Genomic DNA, 17744 nt, shown 5'->3' on the forward strand with positions numbered 1-17744 from the left:
TAAATTGCATTTGGCGAAAAATTAATTTGGTGGAATGTATTATGTGTACATGTGCATGTCAGCAAGCCTTTCAGTGACATGGAATTCCAGCTGGAGTTACACGTGGTGAAAAAGTGTGTATGTGGCTGCCGGCTGTGGTATAAAATCAGGCGAAAGAAAACTGAAGATCGGAGTCGATAATTTCGAGGTCTACTCATCATTCCAGGAAGAGGGAGCACGCAGCAGAGATCTTGCGTGGAATATTACGCCCAATCACGTTACTTCCTTTCTCAGTGATGGCTACTGTATATGGATCAAATAAATTTTCATCCTCCATTTCACAAGTTGGATTGCAATTACTTATATTTAAGAGTCGCGACATGTACAAAATTAAACGGCTAGTAAAGATTGGCCCTCCCATCGTAGATACTAGCCTAGTATCTATGCTCCCATAGAGGCCGAACAGACGAAGCCATTGAAATCTAGACTTGTCACACAGACCATCAGCCAAGAAGAAAATGACAATAGCAAAAGTGGCTTCGATTTTCAGCAGGTCTTGACACGTGTACAATTCATATTATTACAGAAAAACTGACAAACAAATTTTAATTTGGCGATTTTGTAACAATTCACCAAATTTAATTCCATGCCAAAATTTCTACTTATACGGTATAAACAAGAGTTAATAATTAACTCTTGGTATAAATGTAATCAGTGAGGGTTCTTGGTATCCTTTGATCAACATGTATGATTATACCTTAAAACTTCAACTGTGCACATATCATAATTCCTTGCTACACTGTACCAAAAATTCCTATAGGAGCTATAGAACATCAACAGAGATTATTGTTATATATATATATTATTTATTTGTAATTGCTTCATCATACAATGACGATTATGCAATAATTTGTTATATTATGATTTCACAACAGTGTGCATTGAGTGGTACAGCTATACCATAACAAGTACACAGTGCAATTCTATGTGTGTCTACAAAACTAGCAGGTATACATAGTTAATAGTGTGTAAGGTCGTGACATGTGCATATAATCACATAGGGTGAAAAAGAATAGAAATAAAGATGAATGTATTAGCTTAAGGTAATTTGATATACACAGTTAAAAATCTATCGAAGGTTCTAATTCAGTGCAGTACCACAATCACATTCTTGGGGATTAGTTACGTTAGTGGCTCGAGCCAAGTTAAATCTCCAGCATCTTGTTCCATTTGTACTAGGATCATTCTGGGCAAAGCGACACCGATTTTCTTTATTTATTCTTTCATTGAAAGAATCTGCTAAGTTGCGATTTCCCTCTCTCATTTTCTGGTAAGTAAACAACAACTGCTGAATTCTACCACCTTGCAAAGCAGTCTTTAGTTCTTTTAGTGTTTCATCATCAGGGTGGTTATAGTATCTGCTGTTAGTGCTGACTACACATACCTCAGTTTTTATCTGAGCAAGAAATTCTCTAGGATTATTGTGTTTTGACCCATGATGTGGCATGTCTATGTACTTGAAATTGTAATAACCATTTGGACGTAAATGTTGTGCAAGAGTGGCATTTTCTGCTACTACATTTTGAAGGCCTCTAATAATCTTTCTTCCTGGTGTATCACCAGTCAATAATGCATATATATACCTTGTGGTCCCACCTTCACTTATTTGACACTCAATAAGAAGAGATGCAGAAGCCCTGTTAGGTGACGTTAATCTCATTTTGTTAGCAGCAGTTCTACGACTCTTATCAATTGCACTAGGGGTAAGCATAAAAATGCGTAAACCTTGTTTGGTAATGATAGGTGTGTTTGGGTTAGCAACCAAATCTTCCAATATTAAACCTCTTGGCAGTCTTTCATGAGCAAGATTATACAAACTTTTTCCATTTCGTGGTGATTTGAACCTTGCAGCAGGATCCTGTGGATGCATGGTATACAGTGTGCCAATTTCAATGGGAATGCTCACATCTTCAAACAATCCCAAAATACCTACAATATGATCATCATCATAATGTGTGACAACTACCACGTCAAGGCATTGGTCCATTGGCAGTCGATGGACAGTTTCCCAAAAACAAGGTGGATCTTTTAGAGGACCACCATCAACCAACATGTTGAAGTCATTCCAGTGAAATAGAGTACTATCACCATTAGATGCAGGGAACACTATTAGATGAGGGTCATCTATCAAGCACTGTGCAACAGGTTCTCTAGGCAGTAATCTGAGTGGGGCTGACAATGAAGGTAATTTTGCCTTGTAGTTTTCGATGACTGGATACAATTCAGGAAGAATCCCTGTTGCATAAAGAGGACCTGCAGAAAAGGGTACTATTGACACTTCGTAGTTCACACAGCCAGTAAATCCTCTGCATTGAATTTGTTGCACTATACTGTAAATTTGTAAGGTAATAAAGTGGTTTAATTTAACCCAACCACTAAACAACTGGTCATCTTCTGGTTCATTATCAGAAGCAATCTCTATTGCTTTTGAAATAGTATCATTATCATCTAGATCACTATAGTCAGTGATAAGAGACTGCAAAATCTCCTTTAGTTCAGTCATTTGTGAGGACAACTCCAAGCTAAGACAGCCAATTAAGAAGTTTAAGCAATTAATATCTTTCGCAAATCCAAAGCCATAACAACAGTTCAACAAGATATGTATTTTGAGGTAATGCTGTGGCATTACAGCTTTCAGAACTGCTAGAAGATCAGATCCTGAAAATCTATCATCTCCACGAAGAACCCAGCTACCACTGCCTTTTTCACCATGCCCACTATAAATAAAAGTAAGGGAGATGCCACTACACTGTGGTATATATGTAGACAGTACACATTTCAATTTTTCAGCTTTTGGAACCATCAGCAATGTAAAGACACCTTTTTCAGTATGGCACCGACCATAACCATTATGCATATGTGAGTCATAAAGCTTTTGCAAATCATTATCTGTGAGGCCAGCAATATGTGCAACAATTTTCACATCCATTTCCAGTTGTTCCTCCAAACCATTTGCATCACCAACCACCAGCATGTAATGGTGGTAACCAATTTCATGACAGACCACATCGATAGCTCTTGTAGCATCATTATCTACACCAAGAAATGAACCATGACGATAGAACACAAATAGTATTTCACTATCCAAAAACTCTGCAATGCATTGCTCAACTTTTATAATATATGGTTTCTCAATGAGACCGTTAGCCCATTTAATGTTTAGTCTTCTTAATTTTCGTCCTTCAACATGTGTGAAAGAGGCCACTTTAGGAACACACGGATAGTTTCCATGGAGCCTCTCAATATTCCCTATACCTGCTTCCATTGATATGACTACAGTGCCAAAGGTAGTTACATCGTTAACAATACTATCAAATATCCTCTGCACATTGTCCTTGTGTTCATCTATATAACAGAATAAGCAAACAAAGTATACATTTATTGCTGCAAACACACAGTAACACAAGTAGCATGCATGTACATGCACATGATATGTACAATAAAATTAATATATACTAATTGTGGTGCATGCCACTATATTGAATTAAAATTAATTTTGATGTTGGTTGATTTTTTACTGAGGTAAACGTCATCTACACTTTGCACCCCATGAAAATTTGTAGAAACTACTACTGTATTGTACCAGTGCAGTAGTACGGATCCCCCCACCCCCCCCCAAAAGTGACATGAAAATGCTGCCTTCAAAATCATTCTTTATGGAATAATATTAGTCCATCTAACATCAAATACAGCATTAAAAAAAAACAAGAAAACACTTGCAGTCAGCTGGACATAGAATTTTTCTAAAAAATCACCGAAACTCAAATGTTTGTCTGCCTGCACAGTTGCAAGGTTGGAAGCCAAATGAAGCAGTGCACAGCCACCATTTTACTCTACAATAACCAACTCACCAGTGGCATGTGCCTTTAAGAGTTCCAACGAGTGTGTACCTTCTGTGCCTTGTCTTTTCTATTATCTTCGATCAGGCTGGTTTTCATCCTTCTTCATGCAATTAAACCATATTGAGGCATTAATTTTCCCTATCAACATTTTCCTTGAGCAGCATATTAAGACGCTGCAACCTTATTTAAGCGCTATGCTTGGTAGATACCTGTAACTTTACAATAGGTTCAAGACCACACCTCTTTTAGCTTGTGTGGCTTTTTAAAGTTTGAGTTTTACATGGCTGCTACTAATCCACGGAACGGAACAAACCACTAAAACATGGAACAGAAAGATTTTTCAGTACCACTTAATTTTCAATATTATATGACATGTAACTTGTTTATTCTTTGCAAGTGCTACACAGTATTGCTGAAAGGCATGGACTGTGGCTTCAAGGCAGTGAAATACAGTTGCATATGCCCAGAGTTATGTGGAAATTCTGAGAACACAAGAAGCGTCCACGCTACTTTTGAAAATCAAGGGGTAGTCACTACCAATAGCCCTGTAGAACCATCTGCAACTGGGATCAAGGTTTTTGATCGATGAAAATGTATCTTGATTGCTTGATTTCGCCTGAAAAAGTGCCTCGATTGCTTGACAATGTAACAAATATTTTCGTAAATTCTTGTTTTGTTTTCAAGCTAGCTTGATCGCCACTTTCAAGGACTACTTGATAGCCTGTGAATACAGGGAGTCAGAAACATGTAACTAAAACATGAAGAATGCTGAAAAAAGTATATAATAACATGGAATAATGATGAAGTTTGCCTACCACTTTCAGAGTGAACAGGACTGTAAACTGGTACCATAGAATCTATGCCGGTACTGATACTAATCAAAGTGGCCCAACCATAGGTTATAGGAGGTCCTTACAGCCTAGTCTCGCACGCTGACAATTGTACTTCTCCTTAAACAAGGAGACAAGGACAGATGCAGGTGCATGCACGCGCACACTCTAGGAGTCCATGTTTGAATAACATGGCATGTGAGGCGGATTAAAAAGTCTATTATTGTTTTCAGTCATAGCTTACTTATAAACCAGTAATATTGTCGTGCTCTTCTCACAGGAAGAGTCACAAGGGAAGTCTGTTCATGAATGGAAACAAAGATTGTATCGTTTTGCAGTATGAGAAAAAAAATTGGCAGGGGTGAGAAGCCCCCTAAAGACTCACAATGGGACGGGTTTGTCCCAGTCACAAAGACCAGAGTAAAGAATGCATTTGACAGTACCATCAGCTTGTAAGCAGCATTTTGTATGGGGCCCTATAAATCATGCATATAAATCTGTGTGTGTATGTAGCTATCTCTCTGTGTAGTCACAAAGCCAGCCTACATACCCTTCTTCTTTTACCAGTCAATCTATTGGTCACGTTGGACCTTTCATATGTATACTGCTACAATATTTTGTCAGTAATCATATACCTCCCCTCCCATTCCAGCCACTGTTGTCCATTATAGCTGGCTACTACATACTACACTTGTTCTTCAATACCTCCTCCTTGTTAGTGATGCTACAGAAAGGCTGTGCATGTGAGTGAACCAACAGAATTACTAAGAACACATTGTAGTGTGTTGTCTACATTAGTGGTATCCCCCAAAGTGGTGGCGGGAAAGGTAATTCACCAAGTCGGAGTTTCCATCCTATGTTACAGGATACCCAAGAGTCTTTAGTTACCCCTACTGTTCCCATTGCAATCGTGACTGCCACAAGTGTCACCATGCTGTTACTGTCTGCTTTTACCTATAGCTAGGCCTGAGCCTATTATGCTCAAAATTTTACCTATTATTCTTTCCAGAATTTCCCCAAAAATTCTCCTATTATTCTTTTTGTTATTCTTGTATCCAGCCTATTATTCCATAATTATTCTCATTCAATATATATCTGTGGCTAGTCGCTTAGTTTTCAAGATGCTGCTATAAGTGGTTTTGTCCAAATTATTAATAGCCATATATGAAGCATTCCACCTTACACATTATTTTTCTATCCATAATAGTTACAGCAGACTTAGAATAGCTATCTACAGTAATAATTGAAGTGTATTTAATTATTAGTGTATTATAATAATATGCTGTATCTACTTTATAGCTACTAAGTTAGGTAGATAATAATGCTCAAAGACTTGAAGAAGATACACTGGTATAAGATGTACAAGTTTCAGAATTGCAGATAATCATGCAATTAAATCGCTGATGCTGGCTGCAGATTATTAACATGAAATGATCTGACTTCTCTATTAGAGTATTTGAGCGTTCTATTAGAGTATATCGATCTTTTAGAGGCTTTTCAGCTCCTTTCAGCCAGCACTCCTGTCAGCTTTATATCATTTGTAGTAGCTTAACTCTTTCTTCTAGGTAATCAAGAAGAGACACGCCCCCTAATTCCACCGATTATTCCCATGGTCGTCCGATTATTCTAAAATTATGCCTATAACCATCCTATTATTCCGGAATTATTCTCATGAAATTGGTGACCTATTATTCTCAAGATTATGCCGGCATAATAGGCGCAGGCCTACCTATAGCTCTGCAGCAGTGAAATTGGTTAGTCAGTGTGCCAGATTCCTGATGACTAACCCAGTTGTTATCAGTTTATCTGTGACCTTATAGGATGTTGCATTGCTATAATTACAAAAGAATTAGCCTATAAAATTCATACAACTAAAGTATCGTCATACATGCAAAAATTAACAGAGCAAGTATGTAAGTGTACGTGTCGTATAGCTACAGACAACATTTTGGAGTTCTCAATAATTCTACCTCAAACTCATGTCTTCACACATCTAAATTCTGTGGCAACCACAAAAGATTTAGGGCATAAAACTGTTAATTTTGTGTGCCCAATTAACTAACTATATATTGATTCATAAAAGATTTCCGACCCATGTAAGTGCAATCTGTATTGATAAAATGCACTGTAACAAAGTGTTCCCAGACATTACCCCATATATTGAGCAACTCATAACCATAGTAACTCAAAGGCACCGTACCCAATCTTTTAATCTAGCTCATGTGCTGCACCCCAAGTGTTACTATGCTGCTTTCTGCCCTAGTTCACAGGGAACTTGGTCTGTGCAGGAGTAATGGAAAATAGCAACATTTCAAGCACAATTATGACATCTTAGAAACACTAAATCTTTCTACAGTGACAAATTGAGACTACTTGTAGAGAGTGTAGCTAAGTTCTATGCCATGAAGGCACAATATAAAATTCTAAAGCACAACTTTGTTCTTAAATCTGTAGGGCTTTGTTGAGGTATAGTATAGTGGCTAGGACTTGGTTGTTAGAAAAAGTGGTCTAATTGCTGACCAAAAAGCAGTACTACAAGACACTACACCAGTTATTCAGTTAGTCAACAGCCTGGGCATGTTGTCAATTGCTGCATTGTTGGATCGAATATTATTTAGAGATTAGCCCTGTCAGGGGGCTATGGGCCAACTGTAGTGTACTGACTACCGGTAATGAACACACTCCTCAACATTGAAATGTCGTTAATAGAATATCACCCTCCTGGAACCCAGTAATGTCTAAACACATACAGCTGCAGCACTCAGGCTATGGAACAAAGACTCCTAGGTAGTATATACAATGTCAGACTCTCATGAATAATAGCAATGTAATTGTAGTAGTAATACCCTTCTGCATATTACACAAAACCAACTTACAGTATGAATAGCAGTCACACTTTACTTGTCAAATATTCATGATGCAGGTTTCCATTATGCCCGTGCCAGTTTAGATTTACAAAATTATTTTATATTGACCTGCAAATATCAAGTTTAGAGTAGCATTATTGAAATATCAGAAATTAATTATCGCATAGCTCCACCATTACGTGAGTAATGTTCATCATAAGTAACAGCTGCAAGGTACAATCTGTGAAGTGCAAATGGGTTTCAGCTTTGCTTATTTATGTTGGTAGTCTGCTTGCAGATCCCATGAGGATAGCAAGAAATAAAAATCAGACCAAGGCCAACCGAGCTCTTCCCCCAGTAGGTTTGAGTGAGTCCTGTCAAGAGGTGATAAACCAGTTGTTAAACCACCAGCAGGGAAGCCCTTCTAAACAATAAAGAATAACCCCCTCCTGGCAACAACAACATACTGGCTGCACAGTGCCTGTAGCTCTCCAGCTGCATAAGTCCCCAAGGCAAAATCTGGGGAAAGCCCTTCAAATAAGTATTAGCACTGCCTACCCACACTAGTTGTCTCCTGGAGACAGCAGAAACGAGCCATATATGGTCCACCAAGAGGTAAGTATGAACGGGGCTCTATCAAGGGATTATAGACTGGCTGTACAAGTTTAACCGAGCTTCCTAAATAGGGGAATGATAAAGTAACACTCTCTTGGTACAAGTTTTATCATAGATAATATAGGATGTACCTATAGTTCAAATGGAGTCCTGTCGAGTGGTTATAAACCTGGCTGTATGTACTGAACCACCAGCAAAAACAGCACTACCAGAGTGTAATAAAATACAAACCCTTCATATGTTTTCTGTATCAGCTGCACAGCAGCTATAGCATTTTAGCTGAAAGACTCTTTTTCTTGAGTCCTTGTCAACCTCACATTGCAACAGCTTTGTGTGCCAGCTACATGGCAACTGAATCTTTCGGGCTGCTGGGACTAAATCCAAGCCCCTTTTAACTTTACACCCTTCATGTTGTAATGGCTTTGTGTACTGGCTGCACGGCAGCTCTCAAGCTACTAGGCACTGGCTAAATCTGAGCCCTGGTCAACTTTACACCCTTCACATTGTGATGGCTTTGTGCACTGGCTGCACGACAGCTGCAGCTTTTGGGCTGCTAGACACTTTCCAAAACTAAATCCGAGCCGAAATATGCCGAGCAAGGAGCTCCAGCACTTCCTTATGTGACAATAGAGCGGTAACACCTGACATCACAGTAGTTACATAATCACTTCCGCAGGGCAGAAAATGTACACATACCATTGGAGCTTGAGTTTACTTCACCTCGAGTTTGTTGAAACCGTCTTTCTAAAAGTGACCACGTTATCAAGAGGAAGGAAGAGAGTAGTGCAAGAGATATTTAAGTAGCGCAGGTTAATCTGATCCTTGCTGGGCAAGTTACTGCTGATAATTGGCAAAAATGCATGGGCACAAGGATTTTGACACCATGCCAGCTGCACAAGACAAGATTGTTTACTTGTATTTTATATTGTAAAGAGCATGGCATGTGTTTTATATTAATAGTCCAGCGCCTAAGCCAAATATTCATTCACTTTTTGATAAAAGCACCAATTTTTTTTACAGAGTATATGGAGCATGCACTAAGTGTTTTAAGAAGGGGAGGCACGTAAAAAGTCCTCAGGAACACCCCTTTTTGCACCCTGACAAGAAAACTATTTGTTACTATTTAAAATCAATCATGTTTCTATCAAGTTAACTGCTGGGCCTAATATCATAGTAGTACAAAGCATACAGCTGGAACATAATAGCCTATTAGTAATCTATAAAAAACAAATAGTTTTCTCACCTAGGCAGTAAACAAAATCGCTAAAATTTCCATTTGCAGGGATTCTGTTAAAGTTTTGGACCTTTAATGCTGACGATTGTGTAGTACTATATACAAGGATCATCCTGATGTGTATCGTTTCTTTATTAAAGGGGTATAACAAAAGTTATGTAATGCTAAAGTCACAGGTGGATATCTCAACAGAAAACCATGAACAACAACAGTTCAATTATCAAGCACAGAGCTTGGACAAAAGGTCCCTTGTCCTTATACTGGGCACCATATGAAAGGTAATTAAATTTCTAGTTTAATGAAGGCAGTTGCAAGTTGTTTCAACATCTTGTTCTCAAGTTACAGCGCTTTCAATTCAGTGTAATATCATCAGCAAGAAAAGCACAAGGATGTGTCATAAGGTACTTTTTAGTGCTCAAAATATCACTTCATTGGAACCCAGCTCCTTTATGCTTATTTTGAGCATCAGCAGAGCACTAAGAAATACCTTAATACTCATCTGTGTGCTTTTCTTGCTTATGCTATATTACACTGAATTGAAAGCACTGTAACTTTGAGAACAAACAACTTGCACCTGCCTTCAATAAACTAGAAATTTAATTACCTTTCATATGGCGCCCAGTATAAGGACAAGGGTCCTTTTGTTCAAGCTCTGTGCTTGATAATTGAACTGCTGTAGTTCATGGTATTCTGTTGAGATATCCACCTGTGACCTATTAAAACTTTAGCATTAAATAACTTTTGTTATACCCCTTTAATAAAGAATACACATCAGGATGATCCTTGTATATAGTACTACACAATCGTCAGCATTGAAGGTCCAAAACTTTAACAGAATCCCTGCAAATGGAAATTTTAGTGATTTTGTTTACTGCCTAGGTGAGAAAACTATTTGTTTTTTTATAGATTACTAATAGGCTATTATGTTCCAGCTGTATGCTTTGTACTACTATGATACTAGGCCCAGCAGTTAACTTGATAGAAACATGATTGATTTTTAATAGTAACAAATAGTTTTCTTGTCAGTGTGCAAAAAGGGGTGTTCCTGAGGACTTTTTACGTGCCTCCCCTTCTTAAAACACTTAGTGCATGCTCCATATACTCTGTAAAAAAATTGGTGCTTTTATCAAAAAGTGAACTTACTTGTAATCTTGTTATTAACGTGTAAAGTGGCCTCTCGCTCTCCTGCAGTCACTTCACGGACATTCACTAATCTTCTCCTTCACGCAATCTGTAATTAAGCAAGGGTGTAGTACTGGGTGTTATTATAGAATTACACGTATGGTCAAGTCATGAGCACAAACGGGGCACAACGATTATACGTTTGTGCCTTCGTTCACAGGCGAATCGATCCCCAGTTAGTTTATGTCTCTAGGCCTCGTAGTTTTCTCAAACATTAATTATTTATTTATGACGTAATTTTAACCACGTTTCGTATTATTCTTAGTGCTTGGTTGTATAATCATATATTCCAATACAGCAACTTAATGATGTCACACATCGCTGATTGAATATTCTTGTTACTTATAACCCCATATAATAGATAGCTAATAAGTCATTCTCATAAAAATGTTTAAGGTATGTGCTTAATGTATGTATTTAAAGTATACAACCTGTACATGCATATGTGAACACATTGCAAACCTATGCATGACTGTAGCTAATAGCTAGCTATAAAATGATACAACAACAACAATAAACTCCCTTTGAGAAATACCACCAATAAGCTAACAGTGAAGTGCTAATGCACCTATCAATGTCACGCCCCACCTATCCCAGTGGGTGGGGGTTTCGTCACCCTAACTTGTCCCGGCATTTGCAATGCAGATAACTATACTGTTAGCATGTGTTAGTGATTCCCGAGATAAATAGTACGAATTGGTAGGAGATTTGTAACTCAAAGTTGTCCCTAGGGGTAGGGAATTTGTCGTCTGGCTTTTGCAAATCTCCAATAAATCCCCACCTCTGCCCAACAGGGGCATGACATTGATAGGTGCATAATCATCCAGTACTTGTAACAAAGCAAGAAATAATTAAGCATAAAACATAGCTAATATTAATTAAATATTCAACTTTAACGATATGGATATCAATTCTCTGTAACAAAAAAGTAGTTCTTTTCCTTCCCGTTTTTCTCATCAGTTTTCTTTCTCTCCCTGGAGAAATACCAAAAACAAGCTTCTTGCATGGCCAGACCACTTTTTCTCCCACGGCGCTTAGTGTTTGCTCGAAAAAGGATCAGGTCCACATAGGCATAGGAAGCGGGGGGGGGGGGGGCTGTGGGGGATATAGTCCCCCCCCCCCCCCAATAATTTCGCTAACCATTTCAAGTTATCTCTTAAGTACTCAACAATCTACCTATCACCAACAATTCAGATTACCATATAATCACCTTTTTAACCAATCAGCAATCCATAAAGTAGTTATGAAACTATCTACCTGCAAACTCAACTCCTTAGCAACACTTTAGAGTGATGATCGTGATAACCACTCTAAAATTAATTTTTGTGTTCAGAAGTGTTGTTTGTATTGGACATAAAGGTAATGTACACAAGTAAGTATACAATACTAGCATGATTTTTACTGCTAAAAATACACTGAATTTCAATTTCAGAGCATCAGTTTTTAATTTTTCTGTGGGGGCATGCCCCCAGACTCCCTAGTTTAGCAGGCTTCCTCACATGCTTTGCATATTCAACCATCATTTTATCTTTACCATTGCCTAGCCCCCCCCAACCACACGGTACTAGCTATGTCTGAGGTTTTGTTACCATATAGTAAAAAACTTTGGCAAGTAACTAACATTATAATTGCCAAAGTTTTTCCCACTAATTATTTTTAGCAGTCACATGAGCAGATCATAGCTATGTTGAAAGGATAGGTATCGAAGTATCGTGACAGGTATCGTGGGTATTTCTCCAAGCGTTCCCTTCGATTATTGCGAGGGTCATTGTCCCTCAAGAGTTCACGAAAATGCAAACATCACTCTTGACTAGCTAGATATGGGTATACTCAAAGGCCTGCGGCCTAACCTATAGCAGACTGGTATGGTAACCGCCCATTCAGTAATAATAAAAATAATGACATTTAGAACCAGCGAATGATGCTTAGGCCACTCCAAGAAAATTCATTGTTTCCCATTTCCCACCTGCATGCAGATTTGCATGGTCATTCATGTCAACCAAACATTTTATTCATTATTAAATTTATCCTGTGATCGATTGCATAGCAGTAACCAGTTTAGCATTCAGAAAGCCCATTTAGCTAGCTTTTCACTGTTCAGGTTCTTAGCTTTCTAGCTACTGTGTTTTTACCTGTTAGTTATGAATTTCAAAACTTAGTGGAAATATCTATAATGAATCCTGATAATGAATAATGGATAATGAACCACCCACCCGCATGTATTTTTGAAGTCAATGAAATGAGAAACAAGGAATTTTCTTGGAGTGGCCTTACACTTGTATGGTAGCTACCACTCAAATGTAAAGACTCGCTAATTAAGGGGTGTGGCAGCCGTTTCCATCGTGAGTTGTCATCCTAGAGGAACAAAGACTTGCGATCGAAATGGCTGTCATGCCCCTTAATGTTAATCACTCGCACCATAGATAACATATACCTTACTATGCTCACACTCGCATGTACCGATGTTGTATTCGAGCGGTACAGTATGCAGTAGCTAAAAAATTTCAGGTGAAGCCCCATTTGCCAAAGTTTTTTTTGTCAATTTTGCAATAGTGGGTTTTTGCCAAACTTTTTTACTGCCAATTTTTTTACTAAATGGTATTGTTACACAAGTGTTTGCATCAGCAAGTCGTTCTCAGCACCATTCTCAATGTTTCTATATGATCGAATAGTGCACACAAAAAAAAATTTGGCAGTTGCTATTGTTCCGGCAGTCACGTGAATAAAAAAGGTCCTCAAATGAAAATATAAAAACACAAAATATAAAAACACAAAATCCTTGAGTGGGAATTAAACACAGGACCTCCAGTGTTTGAGCCTAGAGTCTTAGCCATTGTGCTATGTGGCTCCCAGCTACATAACTCCTTAGTTTCTACCTTATATGTCTCCAAGTGGAGTGACTTCTATATATATATATAGGCAGTGGTTACTGAACCGAAAGTCGGTTCAATAAATCGGACTCACTATTGAACCGACAGTAAAACTTAGACAAAAAAGGGTCACTAAATGACAGACAAAAAAAAAACAAAAAAAAACTTAACCTGGGTTCAAACCCTGGACTACTGGAACTGTAGGCAGTGGGCTTACCACTGTGCTACCACTGCTAACTACCCACTACCCCTACTTTTCTACCTTATAAATGCTGTAGTCTCACTATGTATAGTAAGAACATAATCTAAAGCTGAAGAAAGAAACCAAAGCTGAACCTAACGTTAATGCTACTTTTTGCATCCCCTAAAGTCGAATGCTCGGGGCAACTACTAGACGCAAAAAAAACCTTTCGGTTCAGTAACTACTTCCACATCAGTCTCGTGGCGCCCGACCCTAAAAAGAGAGTCTGGTGAAACTGTGTAACAAAAAGTTTGAACTCTGGAATGTTTATTGGATGACGTTTTACGTGTTACGTAAGTGCACTGTTTGCGTCACAACATCCATCCAACCAGATCCACTTACAGCATCACCAAACTAATAGCGCTACTTTATTTATTCAACATTAAAACAAACCCAACAGAATTGTATGGCTGTTTTCTCAATGAGTTTAAGCGGTAGAGTCACCGGATGTAATTAACCGTAAGCCCCGAATCTTTTGAAATGTACGTACGCATTACATAATCAATTTGAAATGGAGCGATCTGATTGGAGCTTCCAACATTCCGGCAGCGCCAAACTTTTTGTACACAGTTTCACCAGACCCTCTTTTTAGGGTCGGGCGCCGCGAGACTACTTCCACATATATATGTTGAAGGTGAAGAAGAAACCAAACCTGAACCCTAACGCTAATACTACTTTTCGCACCCCCTAAAGTTGAAGCTCGGGACAACCTACTAGATGCGTAGTCTCGTCCTCGCAGACCCTTCTCTCCGGGGTGGCACTTATCGATTAGAGATTATAAGCGCCCCCTTCGAGAGGGCGCTTATAATCTCTAATCGATAAGCGCCACCCCGGAGAGAAGGGTCTGCGAGGACGAGACTACTAGATGCGTGCCCTAAAGTTGATCACTCGGGGCATAGCATACAACTAGTGTGCCTGATAGTGAGAAATCTATAGTGGACTGCCGGAACAATAGCCCTGACAAAATAGCTAGCAATTTCGAAAAAATTATGTACTAACTAACCAAGCTCGGACTCCAACTGTAAGGCCTGTTTAAGTTCAGCGACTTTTGTGTAAAACATATCAGCTTGTTTTCGGGATGACTGATCGTTGATCCTCAGACTTGAGAGCGCCATCGATAGACCACTTCCGGCGGGAGTGGTACATAGTCTAGTCTCGTGCCCAACCGGGCCCACGCTAATACAGGAACACATCATTGGACCATAGATATATTATCTATGGTATATCTATGATTGAACCATAGATATTAGAGGCGCGTAAGCGCCTTACGCGCCTCTAATATCTATGAACATTTATATTATAATATAGTGAAAGTTTTCAGCTGTTAAAAATTATTATAGTCTATAGAGAGAGAGATAAACGTAATAATAATTGACAATTACATGAACAAATAATTACAAGGGGTCAGGAGTCCAGTCTCAGGGTTACCAAGTTATTACTAAAAAGTATGGAGCCCTGGCAAGACCAAAAAAAAAAAAAACTACATACAAAACTAAACAATTATACATGGTTTCTCAACAGGTAAACAGATCAACTACATCCCAAGTAGTGGAAGCACGGGAATTAAAGATCCTATATGAACAGGAGATTGCAACACGAGCTGCTTACTGAAGAATACAACGACTGAATAGTATTCTTCGGTAGATGGCATACCATCGCTTGCTATGTAACAAATGGAGTCAGTACTCAGTAGGCCTTAGTCTCGCATAGCCAGACTCTATTTCTCCGCACGGCGCTTATCGATTAGAAATTTATAAGCGCCTGCTCCGAAAGTGCTTATAATTTCCAATCGATAAGCGCCGTGCGGAGAAATATATAGGGTCTGGCTACGCGAGACTAAGTAGGCCTAGGTTTATGATTTCTGGTCACAAGCCATATAGTTATTTCAAATAATCAGGGGCGGATCCAGGAGCTAGGGGAGGGGCACAAACAGGCTAAGTTGTAGGTGGCTGGGGAGAGCCAGAATCTCTTGTTAGTTGCTACATTTTTGGAGCAGCAAATAATCACCTCGCAGCTAGTTTAACTATACCATACGCAAGGAAATTTTGACGTCAAAAAAATTTGACTAATTCAGACTTCAGCAGATTTGACGAATAAAATGTTGACGAAAATGAAGAAATTGTAGGCCGGGGCAAAACCTGTACTTTTAAGGACGCTTGGGCTAAACATTTGACGAATTTAAATTTGACGAATACCGAAATTCGAATTTCCTTGCGTACGGTAGCTCGCTTTAGTTTCAGGTGAATTTGTAATAAATCTAGTAAAATGTGCATATTTTCATGAGTTTTCAGTATGAACTCAGTGATCCGCTTGGCCTGACAAAGTTTAGTATCTGATTTTAATCACTATAGACTGAAGTATGGCTGGCTCCTCCACAAAGTGAGGGGGGGGGATTTTCCCCAAATGCCCCATCCTGGATCCGTAATTGATAATAGATCAGTTAGATTAATAACAAACCAAAGTACTGCATTGTCAGTAGACATGCCGGCATGCCAATACCTTCTAACCATGTAGCTAAGCCATAAATAAGTAAAAGCCAAAATCTGAGCAACAGATATGGCTTAAGTAAACACTAAAAATAACGTAACTAATACAAGACTGTAGTTAGCTACAATAGCTAGCTAGCAGCAAGCTACAAAACACATGAATGTGAATTGATACAGTTAGTTACCGGCAGTGGCAGTGCATGCATTCCACAATTTAATTAATGCTGGGTGGAAGCTTAAGCTGAACTGCAAACATAGCTACAGGCGTCCTTAATTGTACTATGAGGAGGTTCTATCAAAAATAATAGCTGGAATACATTTATACTGATGTATTGATGAGACCTTGAACATCATGATAGTAATTTGAACTGAATGAAGACATGGAAGTATGATAGCAGCAACCATTGTATTAATCACTGAATAAGGCTGCATGGCAAATCACTGCTTTTACTTTATATTCTTGGCAAGGAGTAGTTTTGTTTTGAATAAATTAGCTAGCCAAAAATCTAGCTATGCTCTTGATCATAATACCAGTCGCCAAAAATCCTGGAGCCGCCTATGTATATGGTACATGTGTATGTAGTTTATATTTCACTTCTTGCCATGCCCACATGGGTGTTTTAACGCTGCTCAGTGGTGTCAATGTCATGCCCCATCTACCCCAGATCAGGCAGAGGCGGGGATTTGGAAGAGTTGTTTGACTAATTCCCCACCCCTGCAGCTGGGGACAGCTTTGTGTTACAAATCTCCATATATTTGCCATGGAAATCACTAATGGTATGCCTAAATTTGTTACAAATGCCCCTCTACCCTGGGGAGCAAAAATCAGTAGACAAATCCTCACCTGCTGCCCAACCTGGGGTAGGGGAGGCATGACAATGATGGGTGCAAAATGATGCCTTTCACTATCTGCATGTAGGTTTTAAGGGTTGGAAGTCACTTTGACCCAACTAGCTTGCCTTGAACTCATCAAAAACTTACCTTCAGTTTATACAAATGGTGTGCTTGATAATTTAGTTGTTCTGGTTGGTGTCAATAGCAATTGGTGGTGTTATTGTCACTGACAGTTGACATCAATAGCTGCTGTGTATGTTTATATTCTATTCCACTGTTTACTGCATAACTGTTCTGATTGCGTACTTGAACTTAGAGTATATTAGCTATGAACTTTCTTCTATAGTTTCCCAGTCGTGGAAGAAAACCATAACACTTGTCCCTTTTCAGTCTCAGACTCCCAACAGCATGCATGGAGTACTGTAGTAAATATAGCCACTACGTATGTAGCTATGGCCATATTAAGAGTTGGAGGAGAGTTTTTTATGCTGGATTCACAACTGCTTTTGTTCAGTCTTGTTGGACGTTATTTATCATATTGTTTGCTTTGACACTAAAAACTTTGTTGTCAGGTGTTCCATTCCAGCAGTACAATCCAGTGATTAAAATGTTACAGTATACTTCTTAGTTATGTGCATGCCAATCTCTTAACACATTCGGCAATAATTTCACACTAAATTAATGAGACAAAGTAATAGAGGCTGCATAAAATGTAGCCGGCAGCT

General features: G+C 38.8%; 1 protein-coding gene across 1 annotated transcript; it reads right to left on the bottom strand.

Moving 5' to 3' along the window:
* Positions 1 to 871: 871 nt before the first annotated feature.
* LOC136251876 (uncharacterized) lies at positions 872 to 14831 on the bottom strand. Its single transcript, XM_066044278.1, has 2 exons — positions 14703 to 14831; positions 872 to 3384 (listed from the first exon to the last, which is right to left on the bottom strand). Exons 1-2 carry the CDS (start codon positions 14812 to 14814, stop codon positions 1121 to 1123), a joined length of 2376 nt encoding a protein of 791 aa, XP_065900350.1. The 5' UTR covers positions 14815 to 14831; the 3' UTR covers positions 872 to 1120.
* Between the last annotated feature and the right edge of the window lie 2913 nt (positions 14832 to 17744).

Source organism: Dysidea avara, chromosome 3, assembly GCF_963678975.1.
Source record: "Dysidea avara chromosome 3, odDysAvar1.4, whole genome shotgun sequence".
Classification (NCBI taxonomy): domain Eukaryota; kingdom Metazoa; phylum Porifera; class Demospongiae; order Dictyoceratida; family Dysideidae; genus Dysidea; species Dysidea avara.